Raw genomic sequence first — 17,766 nt, 5'->3', positions numbered from 1 at the left:
AGATGAAAACAACATGGATTTATTTAACTATTGAAGAATTATTGATACAATGTAAACATAAGACCATTATCCAGTTTGACAGATTGTAAATCATTTACTTGTCAGTCTGGGATTTACCTAAATGTAAATTATCAATTTTGTTAAATATCAAGTAAAGACAAAATCTAGAAGAATGACAGAAGTTGAGTTATCCATCTGTGTTTGGATCATGCCCATGTCCTGTCTAATTATCTTGCAATTATTATATTTCAATTATCACAAATTACACAGAACAACAGGAACTGCTGCCATATAACAACTGGATGTAGCTGAGAGTAACAGACTGATGAACATTTTCACTGGAGGTATTTTTAAAATTTCATTTTCCTATCCTGGTTGCCCAACCAAGATAGAGTTATTTTATCATAAGTATAAATTTGATAAACATACTTTGCCTAAGGAAATGTATAAATATTAGACATATTGTAATATATTTGTAAAATATTTGCATTTAGAATTATGTATTTAGATGGAATTCATTAGAAACGCAAGTTTGAAAAATTATTATTACCTCCCTTTGCCTATCTTGGTTGCGCAACCAATATAGATTGGAAATAAATGAATTCAGAAGCTAAACACAGCTTTTAAACTTGCATTTTGGTTCAGATTGTTTAATAGTTGATATGTCTATCAAATGCAAATGTAAAACTAGACATTGTATCGAAATAAAAAGAAATACCCAGCTTTTTATATACTTTCATATTAAAGGGGAGTAATTACAAAATTTTATAAAAAGCATTAAATATACAGTTCAAATAGGAATCTAACTCTATGTAAATGGTCATTTTGTTCCTTAAATAATTCTCTACCAGAATATACAAAAAGTAAAAAATGTCATTAAATGTTTAAATGTGATTGACCACCTTTAAAGGAAGTGTAACAAACCGTTGTATGAGAAAGACAACTCCCAGTGTGTTAGCAGAGTTGTCTCCCTTTATAAAAGAATAATGAAATGAAGCAACTATCTTTCTGGATGATAAATGACATATTTGATTTTACATATTTTCCTTTAGCAATAGAAGGAGATGATCAACTACAGTCAATTTCTTTCAACATTTACCAATGATGAAGTGTAGGAAATTCTTAATACTGAATACAGGAGATTGATTAAAGTCTAGTTAGGTGGTTCTGAAGCCTTGTAAACCAAGAGAAAGCAGTGCATGGTCAGCCAGTGTAATATTGATATTGAAAGTTGCTTTTTGTCAGCTCAGCTATACATAGTACCATATATAGAGAGCTATCCTAACCACCTTGGTGTCCGCCTCTGCCCCTTGGATAATGTTTTTTATGTACTTTTTAATACTTTATCTCTATTATTCCATGATCCATTTGCTTCAAGCTTAAAATAGTTTTTCTTCACCATCACCATCATCACATGACACAAGGGCTATAACTCTCAAGCCAATATTTCATTAGTTATGCCCCCTTTATGATTATAATTTCAGGTTAAAGTATTGATGCACTTTCCACTCCATCTCTGTTAGTACTGAATGGATTTGGTTCAACCTTAAAGTATTTGTTTCATGTCATCACCCACATCATATGACAAAAGAGGCATAACACTAGTGCCAGTATAATATAAGTTTTTCAATCTTCTTTTTATCCTCCATTAAGCTAAAGTGGAACTGATAATGTGAATATTTTCCATACTGACGTCTGAATTTCATGTCTGGGTACATGATGTCATTTTAATGTGTGTCCTTGCGATAAACTATTAACATTAGCATTGTCAATTTGTATTCAAGGGTGGATGATCACATTTGAGCATCATTTTATGATATTTTTCAGTTTTCATATATTCTGTTATTTTAAAGAACAAAAATTCCTACATGAAATGTGTATAAATCTATGTATTACTTTTCAGGAAATTTTGTAATTTCATCCCTTTAATTTAAAAGTATTTATATAAAGTATAGGCAAAGGAAGGTAATAATAATTAAATTAGCTACAAGGTACTAATGTTGTATTTTTGTTTTGCAGAATGGCTGAATAATGAAAGAATTTCCAGAAAAATAAAATTCTTTATTAATTTGTGAATGGGAATGAAACCCAAGGAACCAATATATTTGCTGACCATCCAGTTGAAAGTTTGCCGGTGGAATAAAGTATAACTGTCACAGAAGTGCACATAATAAGGTCACGTTTTCTGCAACCTGATTCAAACTAAAAATGTGTGTCAAGAAAAAAAGTAAAACTAACTGAACTGTGAGAAATGTTTGGTAAAAGTATGTTCTGTTGCCAGGACAGCAGTGACGTGGGTAGAGTGGAACAATCTTAATTGTTCAAGCAATACAGAATTTTACTCTTTAATTTTTTTAAAACTTACTACATGCATAAAATATCTTGAGTTTAAATAATCATGCAGTTTCAAGAAAATTGACAAAAAATTTTAATAATAAAATAGTGCATTGTTGCCATGGTAATGTTAATTTGACTATGAATTATTGTAAAACATTTTTCTTGTTTATATTGTTAAAAAATGTACTGTAAGCGCATATATTTTTAATATGTAATGACTGCATCAACGAAACACTATGTTACCATCTGAACCTGCATTAAACTAGCAAGAGTTGTAACTGTGTCATGTCTACCAGAAAATCATATATATCCCAAACATTTTAACATCAGTTTACATGAACTGATTTTTTTTAACTTTTAACTATGAAAGTAGACAGCTTTCAATGTAAATAGTATTTTGAAAAACACTTTAATATAATCAAATTATTAATTTCTCCATAACAACGGCTGATTTTGAAATAGAAATTTTTACTTTGAAAATGACAATCTGTCAGATTAGCTGAAAACTCCATTTCCGACCAAAATCGCATTTAGGCCAAAAATCTCATTTCCTGACATTTTTTTATGATGCATAATTTTCTTTTACAGAACATCATACACTGTAACATATCAATGACATGTAAAAACAAAAATAAACATATTGTGTTTGGTATCAAAATACTCATTAAAACATGTAGATTTTGAAAATTATACTTTCAATTTTGACGTCTAAATATTACTTCAATGTTTAATTTAGTTTGTATTTTGAAAATTCATTTCCTTTTAATCATATTCTGTGCAAATCTTACATATGTCAAGAAAGCTTAAGGTGTTTGCCTTATAACACTCTTGTCCAGTCTCTTTAAGAAGTTGTCAATTGTATTTATCATATTTGTTTTAGCACCAAAGACTCTAATCAGATTGTTGTTGTTTGATGATTTTCAAAAGTGATGCATCTTTGTTAAGTCAAATAATAAGAAGGTATATAAACCTGATTTTCAAAAATGAATATATAGATCCTTTGTGTCACTTAAGCTACACTTTACTTTGTGAACAAATCAAGGACTCTAGTGATCAACTCTGTGTAATTAATTTTAAAAGGAAACTTTGTGTTTTAATCTGAGTAACTTTGTGAAAGTGAAGAAATATTATTGTTGAAATATCAGAAATAAAGATTTAGAAAACAGTTAACAGGAGACTTGTGTGTATTTTAATAAAAGAAACATTACTCCCACATCTTTAAGACAAACAAAGTAACTGTTCATAATACATGCAAATCTTTGACAGATTTGATACAGTTGTGTTTATATTCATTTTAGAGTTTTTAAAAATGTCTCTGTGGATTTTGAGATTATTCGTGAAAAGTTCTCCTAATGATTGGAAACGACAGGCACGGAACACACGCATCGAGTAAAAGCAGCACTTCCTGGCATATTTGTCTATTTTTAGCTCACCAGAGCCAGCTATTCTGATCGCTCACTGTCTGGCGTCCGTAAACTTTTACTTTAAACAACATCTCCTCATAAACCGCTTGGCCAATTTCATCCAAACTTCACAGGAATGTTCATTGGGTGAAACTCTACAAAATTTGTTCACAGAATTGAATTCCATGCTGAACTCTGGTTGCCATGCAGGGGCGTCGGAAGTGGGGCCGCAGGAGCCGCGACCGCGGCCCCAATAATTTGCCCAAAAACGATTTTTTGTAAATTCATAAGTTGGAGTCGCAGGTCCGCGGACCCAATATTTTGTACACGCTGTCCAGATTAGTGTGTTACCGTGGTGACGGTGACACGATCGGGGGTGTTAATTGGAGTCATACACACGTGTCCGTGATTGGACTTAATTACGCATGAACAAATCAGCATGTTTTTAACTGGCATGTCTTTAGTCAATATAACGTTTAAGCTATACCCAGCCGCAAAGCTTATAAAATTCAGAAAAATAATTATTATGTTTTTATTTAATAAAAGAGGTAAGTGTTAAGATTTATCACATCGCTAAGATGTAAGGAATTAATTACATAAATTGGTTTTACTCAAAAAATGATATTTCAAACAAAAATAAGAAATGAATGTAACATGAATGATTATTGTTCAATACATTAAATACAAAAAAAAAAAAACATACATGCATTCTTTGTATTGCGTTATACATTATTAATTAAAAGAGTTAATTAAACTTTATTTTGCTTATAGTCATGTAAATTGTAAGAAAATACTGGAGACTTGAGATTCGATTCAGCACCCTTAAATGCATCAGAACTCGCCATTTATGATCCTGTTTTAAAAAAATTTCAGGGGGAGGTCCCCCTTACCCCCTTACGGGAGGGGATGCCCCCCCCCGTACCTCCCCCCCCCCCCCCCCCTCCCCTCGCGGCCCCAATATCAAACACCTTCCGACGCCCCTGCCATGGCAACCGAAAGGAAAAACTTTAAAAATCTTCTCAAAAACCAGAAGCCCTAGAGCTTAGATATTTGACATGTAGCATTGCCTAGTGGACCTCTACTAAAATTGTTCAAATCAAGACCTCAGGGTCAAAATTGACCCCGCCCCTGGGGTCACTTGATTTTACATAGATTTCTATAGGAAAATCTTCAAAAATAAAAAAATAAACCAGAAGGCCTAGAGCTTAGATATTTGACCTGTAGCATTGCCTAGTGGACCTCTATAAAATTTGTTCAAATCATGACCCCCAGGGTCAAAAGTGACCCCGCCCCAGGGGTCACCTGATTTTACATAGGAAAATCTTCAAAAATTTTCTAAAAATAAATCAGAAGGCCTAGAGCTTAGATATTTGACTTGTAGCATTGCCTAGTTGACCTCTACAATTTTTTTTCAAATCATGACCCCCGGGGTCAAAATTGGCCCTGCCCCAGGGGTCACTTGATTTTACATAGGAAAATCTTCAAACAATTTCTAAAAATAAACCAGAATTTGACTTGTAGCATTGCCTAGTAGACTTCTACAAAATTTGTGCAAATCTTGACCCCCCCCCCCCCCTCCCCCACGGGTCAAATTGACCCAGGCCCAAGGGTTACTTGATTGTACATAGGGAAATCTTCATAAATTTGCTAAAAATAAACCAGAAGGCCTAGATCTTAGATATTTGATATGTAACATTGCCTAGTAGACTTCTACAAACTTTCTTCAAATCATGACCCCCGGGGTAAAATTTGCCCCGCCCCAGGGGTTACTTGATTGTACATCGGAAATTTTTCCAATTTTTTTTTCTAAAAATCATCAGTTTGACATTTGAAACATGTAGCTCATATTACTCAGGTGAGCGATCCAGGATCATCATGACCCTCTTGTTTCTTAATATATCCATAACAGAAGAATGTTCTGTATATATATACTCATAGCTGGAAATAAGTATTTACTAAATTTTAACAGCATCTCAGCCATCCTTTATAAAACAGTTACTTAGTTTGTGACTCTCTCTGATAACATACATGTGAACCTTTTAGCCAGTGTAACGTTGTAAACTGGCCCCCATAGAATAATGATCCCCGGTCGTTATTTTATATAGAATAGTGACTACCCGGTCGTAATAATATGACTCCCCAACACGAAAATTCCGAACCCGGGCCGCTGGATGAGGAGTCAACGACCTTAACCGCTCGGCCACTCCAACCAAATACTTAAGCAAAATCACTGTAAGTGACAAGTGGTTTGAATCATTTTCTGTAGGCCAAATCTCCCGCCAAAGTTTGTATGGTGAGGTTTTTACTTTATTTCTAAAGGATGATCTCAATTGCTATCAAGAAAACTTGACCAGAATCATTTCAGGCGACTAATAAAAGAAGATAATACACAGTTTGTAAACAAAACCAAATTATCCACCAGCCTAAATATCGGTTCTCTCTATTTCTATAGTAACCTTAAAACGACTTAGGTATATGTCTTCTATTATTGTAATATTTCTCTTTATGTACAACAATGATAATTCAAATAAAAACCCTTTTAAATTTAATTTTTCAATAGATATACGTTTATTTCTTAGCGGGGCCTCTAAGATGTACTGCTGTTGTGTCAGCTGTAGACGCAGCAGCAGCAGAAACAACAACAACAGCAACAAATATAAGCAATAGAAATACGAGAGTGACTTGAATTGATAAAGAGTATATGTTTATAATAGGTTAGGTGGGGGCCAATATTTTATAGATAAAATCGTGGGGGGGGGGGGGGTGTCATTATTTTATAGGTGATGTCAGTATTTTATAGAAAGGTGACGTTATTCTATATAAAATGATGACCGGAGGTCATTATTCTATGGGGGTCAGTTTACAACGTTACACCGGCAAAATGGGAGACTGATACTTTAAAAGTGTGATGGTATAGCTGGAGGCTGTAACGCTGTAGGCTGTGATGGTAAAGCTGGAGGCTGTGATGGTAAAGCTGGAGGCTGTGATGGTATAGCTGGAGGCTGTGATGGTAAAGCTGGAGGCTGTGATGATAACGCTGGAGGCTTTAACGCTGGAGGCTATGATGGTAAAGCTGGAGGCTGTGATGGTAAAGCTGGAGGCTGTGATGATAAAGCTGGAGGCTGTAACGCTGGAGGCTGTGATGGTAAAGCTGGAGGCTGTAACGCTGGAGGCTGTGATGGTAAAGCTGGAGGCTGTAACGCTGGAGGCTGTGATGGTAAGGTTGGAGGCTGTGATGGTAAAGCTGGAGGCTGTGATGGTAACGCTGGAGGCTGTGATGGTAAAAATGGAGGCTGTGATGGTAAAGTTGGAGGCTGTAACGCTGGAGGCTGTGACGGTAAAGTTGGAGGCTGTGATGGTAAAGCTGGAGGCTGTGATGGTAACGCTGGAGGCTGTGATGGTAAAGTTGGAGGCTGTGATGGTAAAGCTGGAGGCTGTGATGGTAAAGTTGGAGGCTGTGATGGTAAAGCTGGAGGCTGTGATGGTAACGCTGGAGGCTGTGATGGTAACGCTGGAGGCTGTGATGGTAAAGTTGGAGGCTGTGATGGTAAAGCTAGAGACTGTGATGGTAAAGCTGGTGGCTGTGATGGTAACGCTGGAGGCTGTGATGGTAAAACTGGAGGCTGTGATGGTAAAGCTGGAGGCTGTGATGGTAAAGTTGGAGGCTGTGATGGTAAAGCTGGAGGCTGTGATGGTAACGCTGGAGGCTGTGATGGTAAAGCTGGAGGCTGTGATGGTAATGTTGGAGGCTGTGATGGTAAAGCTGGAGGCTGTGATGGTAAAGTTGGAGGCTGTGATGGTAACGCTGGAGGCTGTGATGGTAAAGCTGGAGGCTGTGATGGATGGTAAAGTCGGAGGCTGTGATGGTAAAGCTGGAGGCTGTGATGGTAAAGTTGGAGACTGTGATGGTAACGTTGGAGGCTGTGATGGTAAAGCTGGAGGCTGTGATGGTAAAGCTGGAATTTTGTATAGAGCTAAAGCATATGTAAATCATTCACGTTATAACAAGTTAAATCGATAAAACACAAATTAACTTTTAATGATATATTACTTTATCATGTATTGATGGTTATAAATATTAAACAAAAACAGCAAGCACATCTAGTCCGTCAACAGTCTCTATGAAACACAGTTACAAGTAACTTGCTGCCATTATAATATGAAGTAGAATGCAATTATCAGAGCTGCCGCATTGCCATATAATATGCCCCAAGGTGTTCAAACTTGTTTCTCCGTGGCACGGGCCTGAACTCGGTTGTCAGTCAGATTAGTTACCGCAATTGGATAAAAAATACGCCAGAAGTATGTACACTGGATAGAAGCGCAATTGAAATAATAAAAAATATATCTGTAGTTAGATTACTAGTAGGATGACTTTTTCCAAATCACTGTATGATAACTATTTTCAAATCACTCGCTTCTCATCCGCGTTTGTTTAAGGCAGTCTGTGTAAGTCGTGTCAAGTAGCCATCCAGCTGGTTTGCAGTAGGTCGTTGGTTCAACCCAGGTGAAGTAATGTCTGGGGGCACCTTGGTTTTTTGTTTCTACCATTATTAAACCATGCACGTCTCAAAATGATCTGAATTGTGTCGTACAATAAGAATATACTATTCTTTCACATGTATTTTTGGCGTATCTAACAATAATTAGATTTTAACAAATAAATTGTTTAATCACTTTCCAACAATTGATAACTTACTCAAGTTTGAATAACGTAAATTTTTTTGACATGTAGTGGCTGCTGCGATATATCTTGTCAAATGGTATGGAATACTGCAGCACCTGTCTAACCCTAGTAAGAAAAAAAAACTAAGAGGCCTGTACTAGTTGATTCGCGTGTATCGGTGCTATAAACCGAGCAAGTTAAAGAATTAGACAGTCTATTCGCAAAGAGTTAGGCTAAGTTAGCCGGACAAGCCTGTATCTAAAAAGGATCTCTATCTGTTCTGGGGGCTTTATCTCACTCTGTCCCTCTGGTCAGATCGCTCTGTGTCTGCACTAGTAGAGGATGAATTTCGCGCCCTGTGTGGCTGCGTGTGCTATATCGAGAGCGCCTTTGACCGTTGTGTTTATCATGAGAAGGGCGCTATATACTAGTAGAATTATTATATAAATATTGCATTCCTGAGAGGGTGATATGAAAAATGTTCACCGCGAGATATATGAATATTGACCGAGGCGCCAGCCGAGGTCTATATTTATATTTCGAGGGGTGAACATTTTTCATATCACCCTCTCAGGAATGCAGTATTTATTTTATTATACCGAAAGCTTATAAGGGCCAAAGCATTTACTGGAAAATCAACATAATAATTTCTTTAACATTAAAAGTAATTACTAACCAAATAATGAAGACAGAATTAAAGAGTCTTTACTTGTTAGCACTCATAACTTATGGCGACTTTGCCTTGTAATAAGACTTTTTTGATAGATTAAGTCGAGACGTTTACATATCGCTGACCCCTAGGCCTATATTCATTCTAATATTTCAACATTGCGTCAATCAGAAGCATTCGAAAAACGGCGATAACTTTCTTTTTTCTAAATGAAACATATAAGTGTTAGCACTCATTTACTTAGTAAGATCATTTCAAAACTTATTATTGTAGTTTCAATTCAATATTTGATGAAAAATTGTTTTCGAAATATTTTGCACGTAGCATAAAAAAGAAAATAATCAATTCGAAAGTATCAATCTCTGAACGGGTGATATGAAAAAATAATATCACATGCGCAGAAAAACAAAATAACGCTGTTGCGCATGTGATATGAAATTATGGATCATATCACCTGCGCAGAAATTAAAAATAATGATTTTGCGCATGTGATATAAAATCACCGGGGAATATGATATATTATTCAAGTTAAATTAATGGGAAATTTGCACTGGACATTTATGTGAGGTATAATAAAATAATATATGGATGCATTGTGTTTCCCAAGAATCAGCCTACTGCGTCGTATACGGTCCACAGTATTTAAATGTAAAATTACTTTTTTAAACAATCTTTAACTGGTGTTAGTACACACGATGAATTGCTGTCACTGCTGGAAGCTAACTGCGATACGCAATAAACTGCTGCAACTGCTGGCAGTATGAACAGTTAACTGTTGTAACTGCTGGCAGTAACAGCAGTTAACTGCTGTAACTGCTGGCAGTAGCAGCAGTTAACTGTTGTAACTGCTGGCAGTAGCAGCAGTTAACTGCTCCTACTGCTGCTACTGCTGTACTGCCAACTTCACGCTGATGGCGTTACATGGGTAAAACGGGTGTAAGTTAAAGTTGGTAGAAAAACATTGAAAAGACATGAAAAAAGCAATGTATGTTTTAAATTAGAAATACATTTCACTTGTGAGTACCGGATTAAAAATTTTCACAAGTGGCACAAACATGGCCGAAAGTATTGTATCTAGTTTTCATTCGGTGAAAAATGTTTTGATCTTACACTGAAATAAAAATAATCATCCTGAAAATATTCTCTTCCAACATATAACTTTGTATCTAGAAGAACAGGTATATTGCTACAATCTCGTGTATTATCACTAGATATGTGTAACTATGGCGCGGGCCACAAGCGATGTAATATCTCTTAATTACGGTGTTCCGTTGGGGCCATCGCAGTTTCGCGTTGTCGTCCTAGGGGCGAAATCGCGAAAACGCGATATTTTTACGCGAAAACGCGATACTTTCACACGAAAACACGAAGAAAAAATATCGCGTTTTCGCGTTGATAATATCGTGTTTTCGCGTTATCGCCCTTGATCTAACATCGTCTTTTCGTGTTTTCGCCTTCGTGGTTAGTAGGGGAAAACGCGAAAACACGATATTGATAGCACGAAAACGCGATATTTTTACTTCGTGAAGAACTTTATATTTTGTATCAGACAATTTTATGATTGTTTTGTATGGGGCAACACACAAACAAAATGAAAAGTTTTAAGTCTTTGCATCGGGCAACACACAAACAAAATGAAAAATTTTAAGTCTTTTTATGGGGCAACACAGAAAAAAAAAATGAAAAAGTTTTTATAAAAAAAAAACGCGCGCGCACCCACCTGTCCAACCCCTGCCGCCACCTAGTTTAAACGGTTTGAGTTCATACTTAATCTTATTGTTTGGTGCAAAAATATGAGAAACCTCATCAGTTTTATATGGGGCGTGTAAAACTGAAAAATTTTATGTTTTGCATGGGACAACACACACTGGAAAACTCTTTATTATTGTATGGGGGCAACATACAAGAAACGTTGATAAGTTTCAAAAAGCTCACACGCGTAACATGAAAAACTTTATGCTTTTCTTCGGCAACACACACAAAATGAAAAGCTTTGTGTTTTGTATGGGGTAACATACACAAAAAAAATTGAAAAATTTTAACTCTTGTATGGGACAACACACAGTGGTAATCTCTTTAGTATTGTATGGGGGTAACACACAAGAAAGATGAAACAGTTTGAAAAAGCGCGCATGCGTCACTTGAAAAACTTTATTTTTTTGTATTTGACACAAAAAATGAAAAACTCTAAGTTTTAACAACTTTATGATTGTTCTGTATGGGACAACATACAAAAAAAAAAACTGAAAAATTTTAAGTTTTGAATGGGACAACACACACTGGTAAACTCTTTAGAAAAACTGAAAAATTTTAAGACTTGTAAACTTTATGTTTTTCACCAAACCAATGAACATTTTTAACTCTTGTATGGGATAACACACACTGGTAAACTCTTAAGTATTGTATGGGGGCAACACACAAGAAAGATGAAACAGTTTGAAAAAGCGCACACGCGTAACATGAAGAACTTTATATTTTGTATCGGACAATTTTATGATTGTTTTGTATGGGGCAACACACAAACAAAATGAAAAATTTTAAGTTTTCTTATGGGGCAACACAGAAAAAAAATGAAAAAGTTTATTTTAAAAAAAAACGCGCACGCACCCACCTGTCCAACCCCTGCCGCCACCTAGTTTAAACGGTTTGAGTTCATACTTAATCTTATTGTTTGGTGCTAAAATATGAAAAACCTCATCAGTTTTATATGGGGCAACACAACATGAACTGAAAAATTTTATGTTTTGTATGGGACAACACACACTGGAAAACTCTTTATTATTGTATGGGGGCAACATACAAGAAACGTTGATAAGTTTCAAAAAGCTCACACGCGTAACATGAAAAACTTTATGCTTTTCTTCGGCAACACACAAAAAATGAAAAACTTTATGTTTTGTGTTGGGCTACACACACTGGAAAACTTTTTTATACTGTATGGGGCAACACACACTGTGGAAAACTCTTTAGTATTGTATGGGGCAACAAACAAGAAAAATAAAAATGTTTGAAAAAAAGCGCACGCGCGTGCCATGAAAACCCGTCAGCACTTTACGGCTGGATCTTTTCACGCTCTGAGTAGTCTGTCCTGTAATTTCATATGACACATATACACTTGCTGTCCTCTACCATGCTGTGCTGTGACTGGTTGATCCCCTGGATGTTGGAGGAGGCATGCTGGAGGAAGTGTTGTGATTGGTTGACTTACAGCAGCTGGTGCGTGGAGCTTGCTTAGGGAAGGGATACTGGTTGCTTGTCCTGAAATAGATATCAGATTCATGACATTGACAACACACAATGGAAAACTTTTTATTACTGTACGGGGGCAACACACAAGAAAAGTTAATAAGTTTCAAAAAGCGCACACGTGTCCCATGAAAAACTTCATGTTCTTCTTTTGCAACACACAAAAAAAAGAAAAACTTTGTGTTTTGTATGGGGCAACATACACCAAAAACTGCAAATGCTTAACTCTTGTATGGGACAAAACACACTGGTAAACTCTTTAGTATTGTATGGGGGTAACACACAAGAAAGATGAAACAGTTTGAAAAAGCGCACACGCGTATCATGAAAAAGTTTATTTTTTGGTATTGGACAACACACAAAAAATGAAAAACTTTAAGTTTTATCAACTTTATGATTGTTCTGTATTGGACAACATACAAAAAAAAACTGAAATTTAATTTTGAATGGGACAACCAAGTAAAACCTTAAAAAACTGAAAAATTTTAAGATGAAACTTAGTTTTGCACAAAAAAAATGAAAAATTTTAATTTGTATGGGAAACACACATGTAAACTCTTAAAATTTGTAATTTGGGGCAACCCAAAAAAAATGAAAAAGTTTTAAAAAGCACAAGTAACTAAGACTTTATTGCCACAATTTTAAATGTTTGTATGGGGCAACACAAACAAATGAAAAATTTTATTTTTTATGGGGCAACACAGAAAAAACGAAAAAGTTTATTTAAAAAAAAAAAACCACCCACCTGCCAACCGCACACTAGTTAAAACGGTTATTCATACTAACTAACTTGGTCTAAAACCAAAACCTTTCGTTTGATATGGCAAACACAACTGAATGAAAACTTTAGTTTTGTATGGGACAAACAACACTGAAAACTTTATTATTTTATGGGGGAACATACAAAAAGTTGAAACTTTAAATATTGTATGGGGTAACAAAAAACTTATCATTTTCGAAAACACACAAAAAATGAAAAACTTTTTTTTTTGTTGGTAACATACACAAAAAAAAATGAAATTTTAATTTTATGGGACAAACACAAAATAAACTTTATATTGTATGGGTAAACACAAGAGGATGAAACTTTGAAAAAAGGCAATGGTACACAAGAAAACTTTAATTTAATTTTAACAAAAAATTAAAATTTTAATTTGATCAACATTAAATGTTGTTAACTTAACATACAGAAAAAAAAACTAAAAATTAAAATTTTAAGTGAAAAGGCAACCGTTATAAAAAACTGAAAAATTTTTAAGACTTGTAAACTTTATTTTGCAAAAAAAATGAAAACTTTAACTTTATGGGAATAACACAAAAAACTCTAAACTGTTATGTAACACTAAAGTGAAACATTGAAAAGTGAACGGTAACAAAGAACTTACTGTATCAGACAACTTATTTGTTGTATGCACCAAACAAAATAAAATATTTAAGTTTTTAGGCAAACACAAACAAATGAAAATTTTAATTTTTATTGGAACACAGAAAAAAAAATGAAAAAGTTTTTAAAAAAAAAACGCACACCACCTGTCCAACCTACGCCGCCACCTAGTTTAAACGGTTTGAGTTCATACTTAATCTTTTGTTTGGTGCAAAAAATATGAAACTCATCAGTTTTATATGGGGCGTGTAAAATGAAAAATTTTATGTTTTGCATGGGACAACACACTGGAAAATAATCTCTATTATGTATTGTGGGGAAATACAGAAACGTTGAGTAAAAAGTAACACGCAACATGAAAAACTTTTGTTTTTTGGAAATACAAAAAATGAAAAGTTTGTTTTTATGGGTCTACAGAAAAAAAAAATTGGAAATTTTTAATTTGTAGGGAAACACAAAGTGTAATTCTTTGAATTGATGGTAAACAAATTGTAAACATTTGAAAAAGCGATGTATTAAAACTTTTTTTTTTGATTTGCCACAAAAAATGAAAAACTAAGTTTAACATTTATTTTTGTATGGAAACAAAAAAAAAAAATGAAAAATTTAAGTTTAATGGACAACACAATGTAAACTTAAAAAATGAAAAATTTTAATGACTTGAAACTTTATGTTTTCTACAAACAGAACATTTCAAATTTGTTGGGAAACACACACTGGTAACTTAAGTACTTTATGGGGGACACAAGAAATGAAAAGTTTGAAAAAGCCACAACTAACAGAAAACTTATATTTGTTCCATTAATTGTTTAGGCAACACAAAACAAAAGAAATTCAATTCTTATGGCCCAAAAAAATGAAAACTTAATAATAAGGGCACACCTGTAAACCTCCACTTTTAGGTTTGAGACAACTTAATCTTTTTTTGATGGCAAAAAGAAAATCAATTTATATTGGCAACACACACGAAATTATAGTTACAAAACGAACAGTATATGAACAATTTTTTATTCGGCAACACACAAAATAATGAAAAACTTTATGTTTTGTGTTGGGCTACACACACTGGAAAACTTTTTTATACTGTATGGGGCAACACACACTGTGGAAAACTCTTTAGTATTGTATGGGGCAACAAACAAGAAAAATAAAAATGTTTGAAAAAAGCGCACGCGCGTGCCATGAAAAACCGTCAGCACTTTACGGCTGGATCTTTTCACGCTCTGAGTAGTCTGTCCTGTAATTTCATATGACACATATACACTTGCTGTCCTCTACCATGCTGTGCTGTGACTGGTTGATCCCCTGGATGTTGGAGGAGGCATGCTGGAGGAAGTGTTGTGATTGGTTGACTTACAGCAGCTGGTGCGTGGAGCTTGCTTAGGGAAGGGATACTGGTTGCTTGTCCTGAAATAGATATCAGATTCATGACATTGACAACACACAATGGAAAACTCTTTATTACTGTACGGGGGCAACACACAAGAAAAGTTAATAAGTTTCAAAAAGCGCACACGCGTCCCATGAAAAACTTCATGTTCTTCTTTTGCAACACACAAAAAAAAGAAAAACTTTGTGTTTTCTATGGGGCAACATACACCAAAAAATGCAAATGTTTAACTTTTGTATGGGACAAAACACACTGGTAAACTCTTTAGTATTGTATGGGGGTAACACACAAGAAAGATGAAACAGTTTGAAAAAGCGCACACGCGTATCATGAAAAAGTTTATTTTTTGGTATTGGACAACACACAAAAAATGAAAAACTTTAAGTTTTATCAACTTTATGATTGTTCTGTATGGGACAACATACAAAAAAAAACTGAAAAATTTTAAGTTTTGAATGGGACAACACACACTGGTAAACTCTTTAGAAAAACTGAAAAATTTTAAGACTTGTAAACTTTATGTTTTGCAACAAAACAAATGAAAAATTTTAACTTTTGTATGGGATAACACACACTGGTAAACTCTTAAGTATTGTATGGGGGCAACACACAAAAAAGATGAAACAGTTTGAAAAAGCGCACACGCGTAACATGAAGAACTTTATATTTTGTATCGGACAATTTTATGATTGTTTTGTATGGGGCAACACACAAACAAAATGAAAAATTTTAAGTTTTTTATGGGGCAACACAGAAAAAAAATGAAAAAGTTTATTTCAAAAAAAAACGCGCACGCACCCACCTGTCCAAACCCTGCCGCCACCTAGTTTAAACGGTTTGCGTTCATACTTAATCTTATTGTTTGGTGCAAAAATATGAAAAACCTCATCAGTTTTATATGGGGCAACACAACATAAACTGAAAAATTTTATGTTTTGTATGGGACAACACACACTGGAAAACTCTTTATTATTGTATGGGGGCAACATACAAGAAACGTTGATAAGTTTCAAAAAGCTCACACGCGTAACATGAAAAACTTTATGCTTTTCTTCGGCAACACACAAAAAATGAAAAACTTTGTGTTTTGTATGGGGTAACATACACAAAAAAAAAAATGAAACATTTTAACTCTTCTATGGGACAACACACAGTGGTAAACTCTTTAGTATTGTATGGGGGTAACACACAAGAAGGATGAAACAGTTTGAAAAAGCGCACATGCGTCACATGAAAAACTTTATTTTTTTGTATTTGACACAAAAAATTAAAAATTTTAAGTTTGATCAACTTAATGATTGTTCTGTATGGGACAACATACAACAAAAAAAAAACTGAAAAATTTTAAGTTTTTAATGGGACAACACACACTGGTAAACTCTTTAGAAAAACTGAAAAATTTTAAGACTTGTAAACTTTATGTTTTGCAATAAAAAAATGAAAACTTTTAACTCTTGTATGGGATAACACACACTGGTAAACTCTTAAGTACTTTATGGGGGCAACACACAAGAAAGATGAAACAGTTTGAAAAAGTGCACACGCGTAACATGAAGAACTTTATATTTTGTATCAGACAATTTTATGATTGTTTTGTATGGGGCAACACACAAACAAAATGAAAAGTTTTAAGTCTTTTTATCGGGCAACACACAAACAAAATGAAAAATTTTAAGTCTTTTTATGGGGCAACACAGAAAAAAAAATGAAAAAGTTTTTATAAAAAAAAAAACGCGCGCGCACCCACCTGTCCAACCCCTGCCGCCACCTAGTTTAAACAGTTTGAGTTCATACTTAATCTTATTGTTTGGTGCAAAAATATGAGAAACCTCATCAGTTTTATATGGGGCGTGTAAAACTGAAAAATTTTATGTTTTGCATGGGACAACACACACTGGAAAACTCTTTATTATTGTATGGGGGCAACATACAAGAAACGTTGATAAGTTTCAAAAAGCACACACGCGTAACATGAAAAACTTTATGCTTTTCTTCGGCAACACACAAAAAATGAAAAGCTTTGTGTTTTGTATGGGGTAACATACACAAAAAAAAAAAATGAAAAAATTTAACTCTTGTATGGGACAACACACAGTGGTAATCTCTTTAGTATTGTATGGGGGTAACACACAAGAAAGATGAAACAGTTTGAAAAAGCGCGCATGCGTCACTTGAAAAACTTTTTTTTTTTGTATTTGACACAAAAAATGAAAAACTCTAAGTTTTAACAACTTTATGATTGTTCTGTATGGGACAACATACAAAAAAAAAAAAAAACTGAAAAATTTTAAGTTTTGAATGGGACAACACACACTGGTAAACTCTTTAGAAAAACTGAAAAATTTTAAGACTTGTTAACTTTATGTTTTTCACCAAACCAATGAACATTTTTAACTCTTGTATGGGATAACACACACTGGTAAACTCTTAAGTATTGTATGGGGGCAACACACAAGAAAGATGAAACAGTTTGAAAAAGCGCACACGCGTAACATGAAGAACTTTATATTTTGTATCGGACAATTTTATGATTGTTTTGTATGGGGCAACACACAAACAAAATGAAAAATTTTAAGTTTTTTTATGGGGCAACACAGAAAAAAAATGAAAAAGTTTATATAAAAAAAAAACGCGCACGCACCCACCTGTCCAACCCCTGCCGCCACCTAG

At 34.5% G+C, this 17,766-nt stretch overlaps 1 protein-coding gene across 1 annotated transcript; it reads left to right on the top strand.

Moving 5' to 3' along the window:
* The first annotated feature begins 2,251 nt into the window (after positions 1-2,251).
* On the top strand, positions 2,252-7,589 carry LOC123558260 (keratin-associated protein 5-1-like). The gene is made up of 2 exons (XM_045350140.2): positions 2,252-2,293; positions 6,645-7,589. The coding sequence occupies exons 1-2, from the start codon at positions 2,252-2,254 to the stop codon at positions 7,587-7,589; spliced, it is 987 nt and encodes a 328-aa protein (XP_045206075.2).
* The last annotated feature ends 10,177 nt before the right edge of the window (positions 7,590-17,766 follow it).

This window comes from Mercenaria mercenaria, chromosome 5 (genome assembly GCF_021730395.1).
Source record: "Mercenaria mercenaria strain notata chromosome 5, MADL_Memer_1, whole genome shotgun sequence".
Classification (NCBI taxonomy): domain Eukaryota; kingdom Metazoa; phylum Mollusca; class Bivalvia; order Venerida; family Veneridae; genus Mercenaria; species Mercenaria mercenaria.
This window is presented reverse-complemented; position numbering and strand designations above follow the sequence as displayed.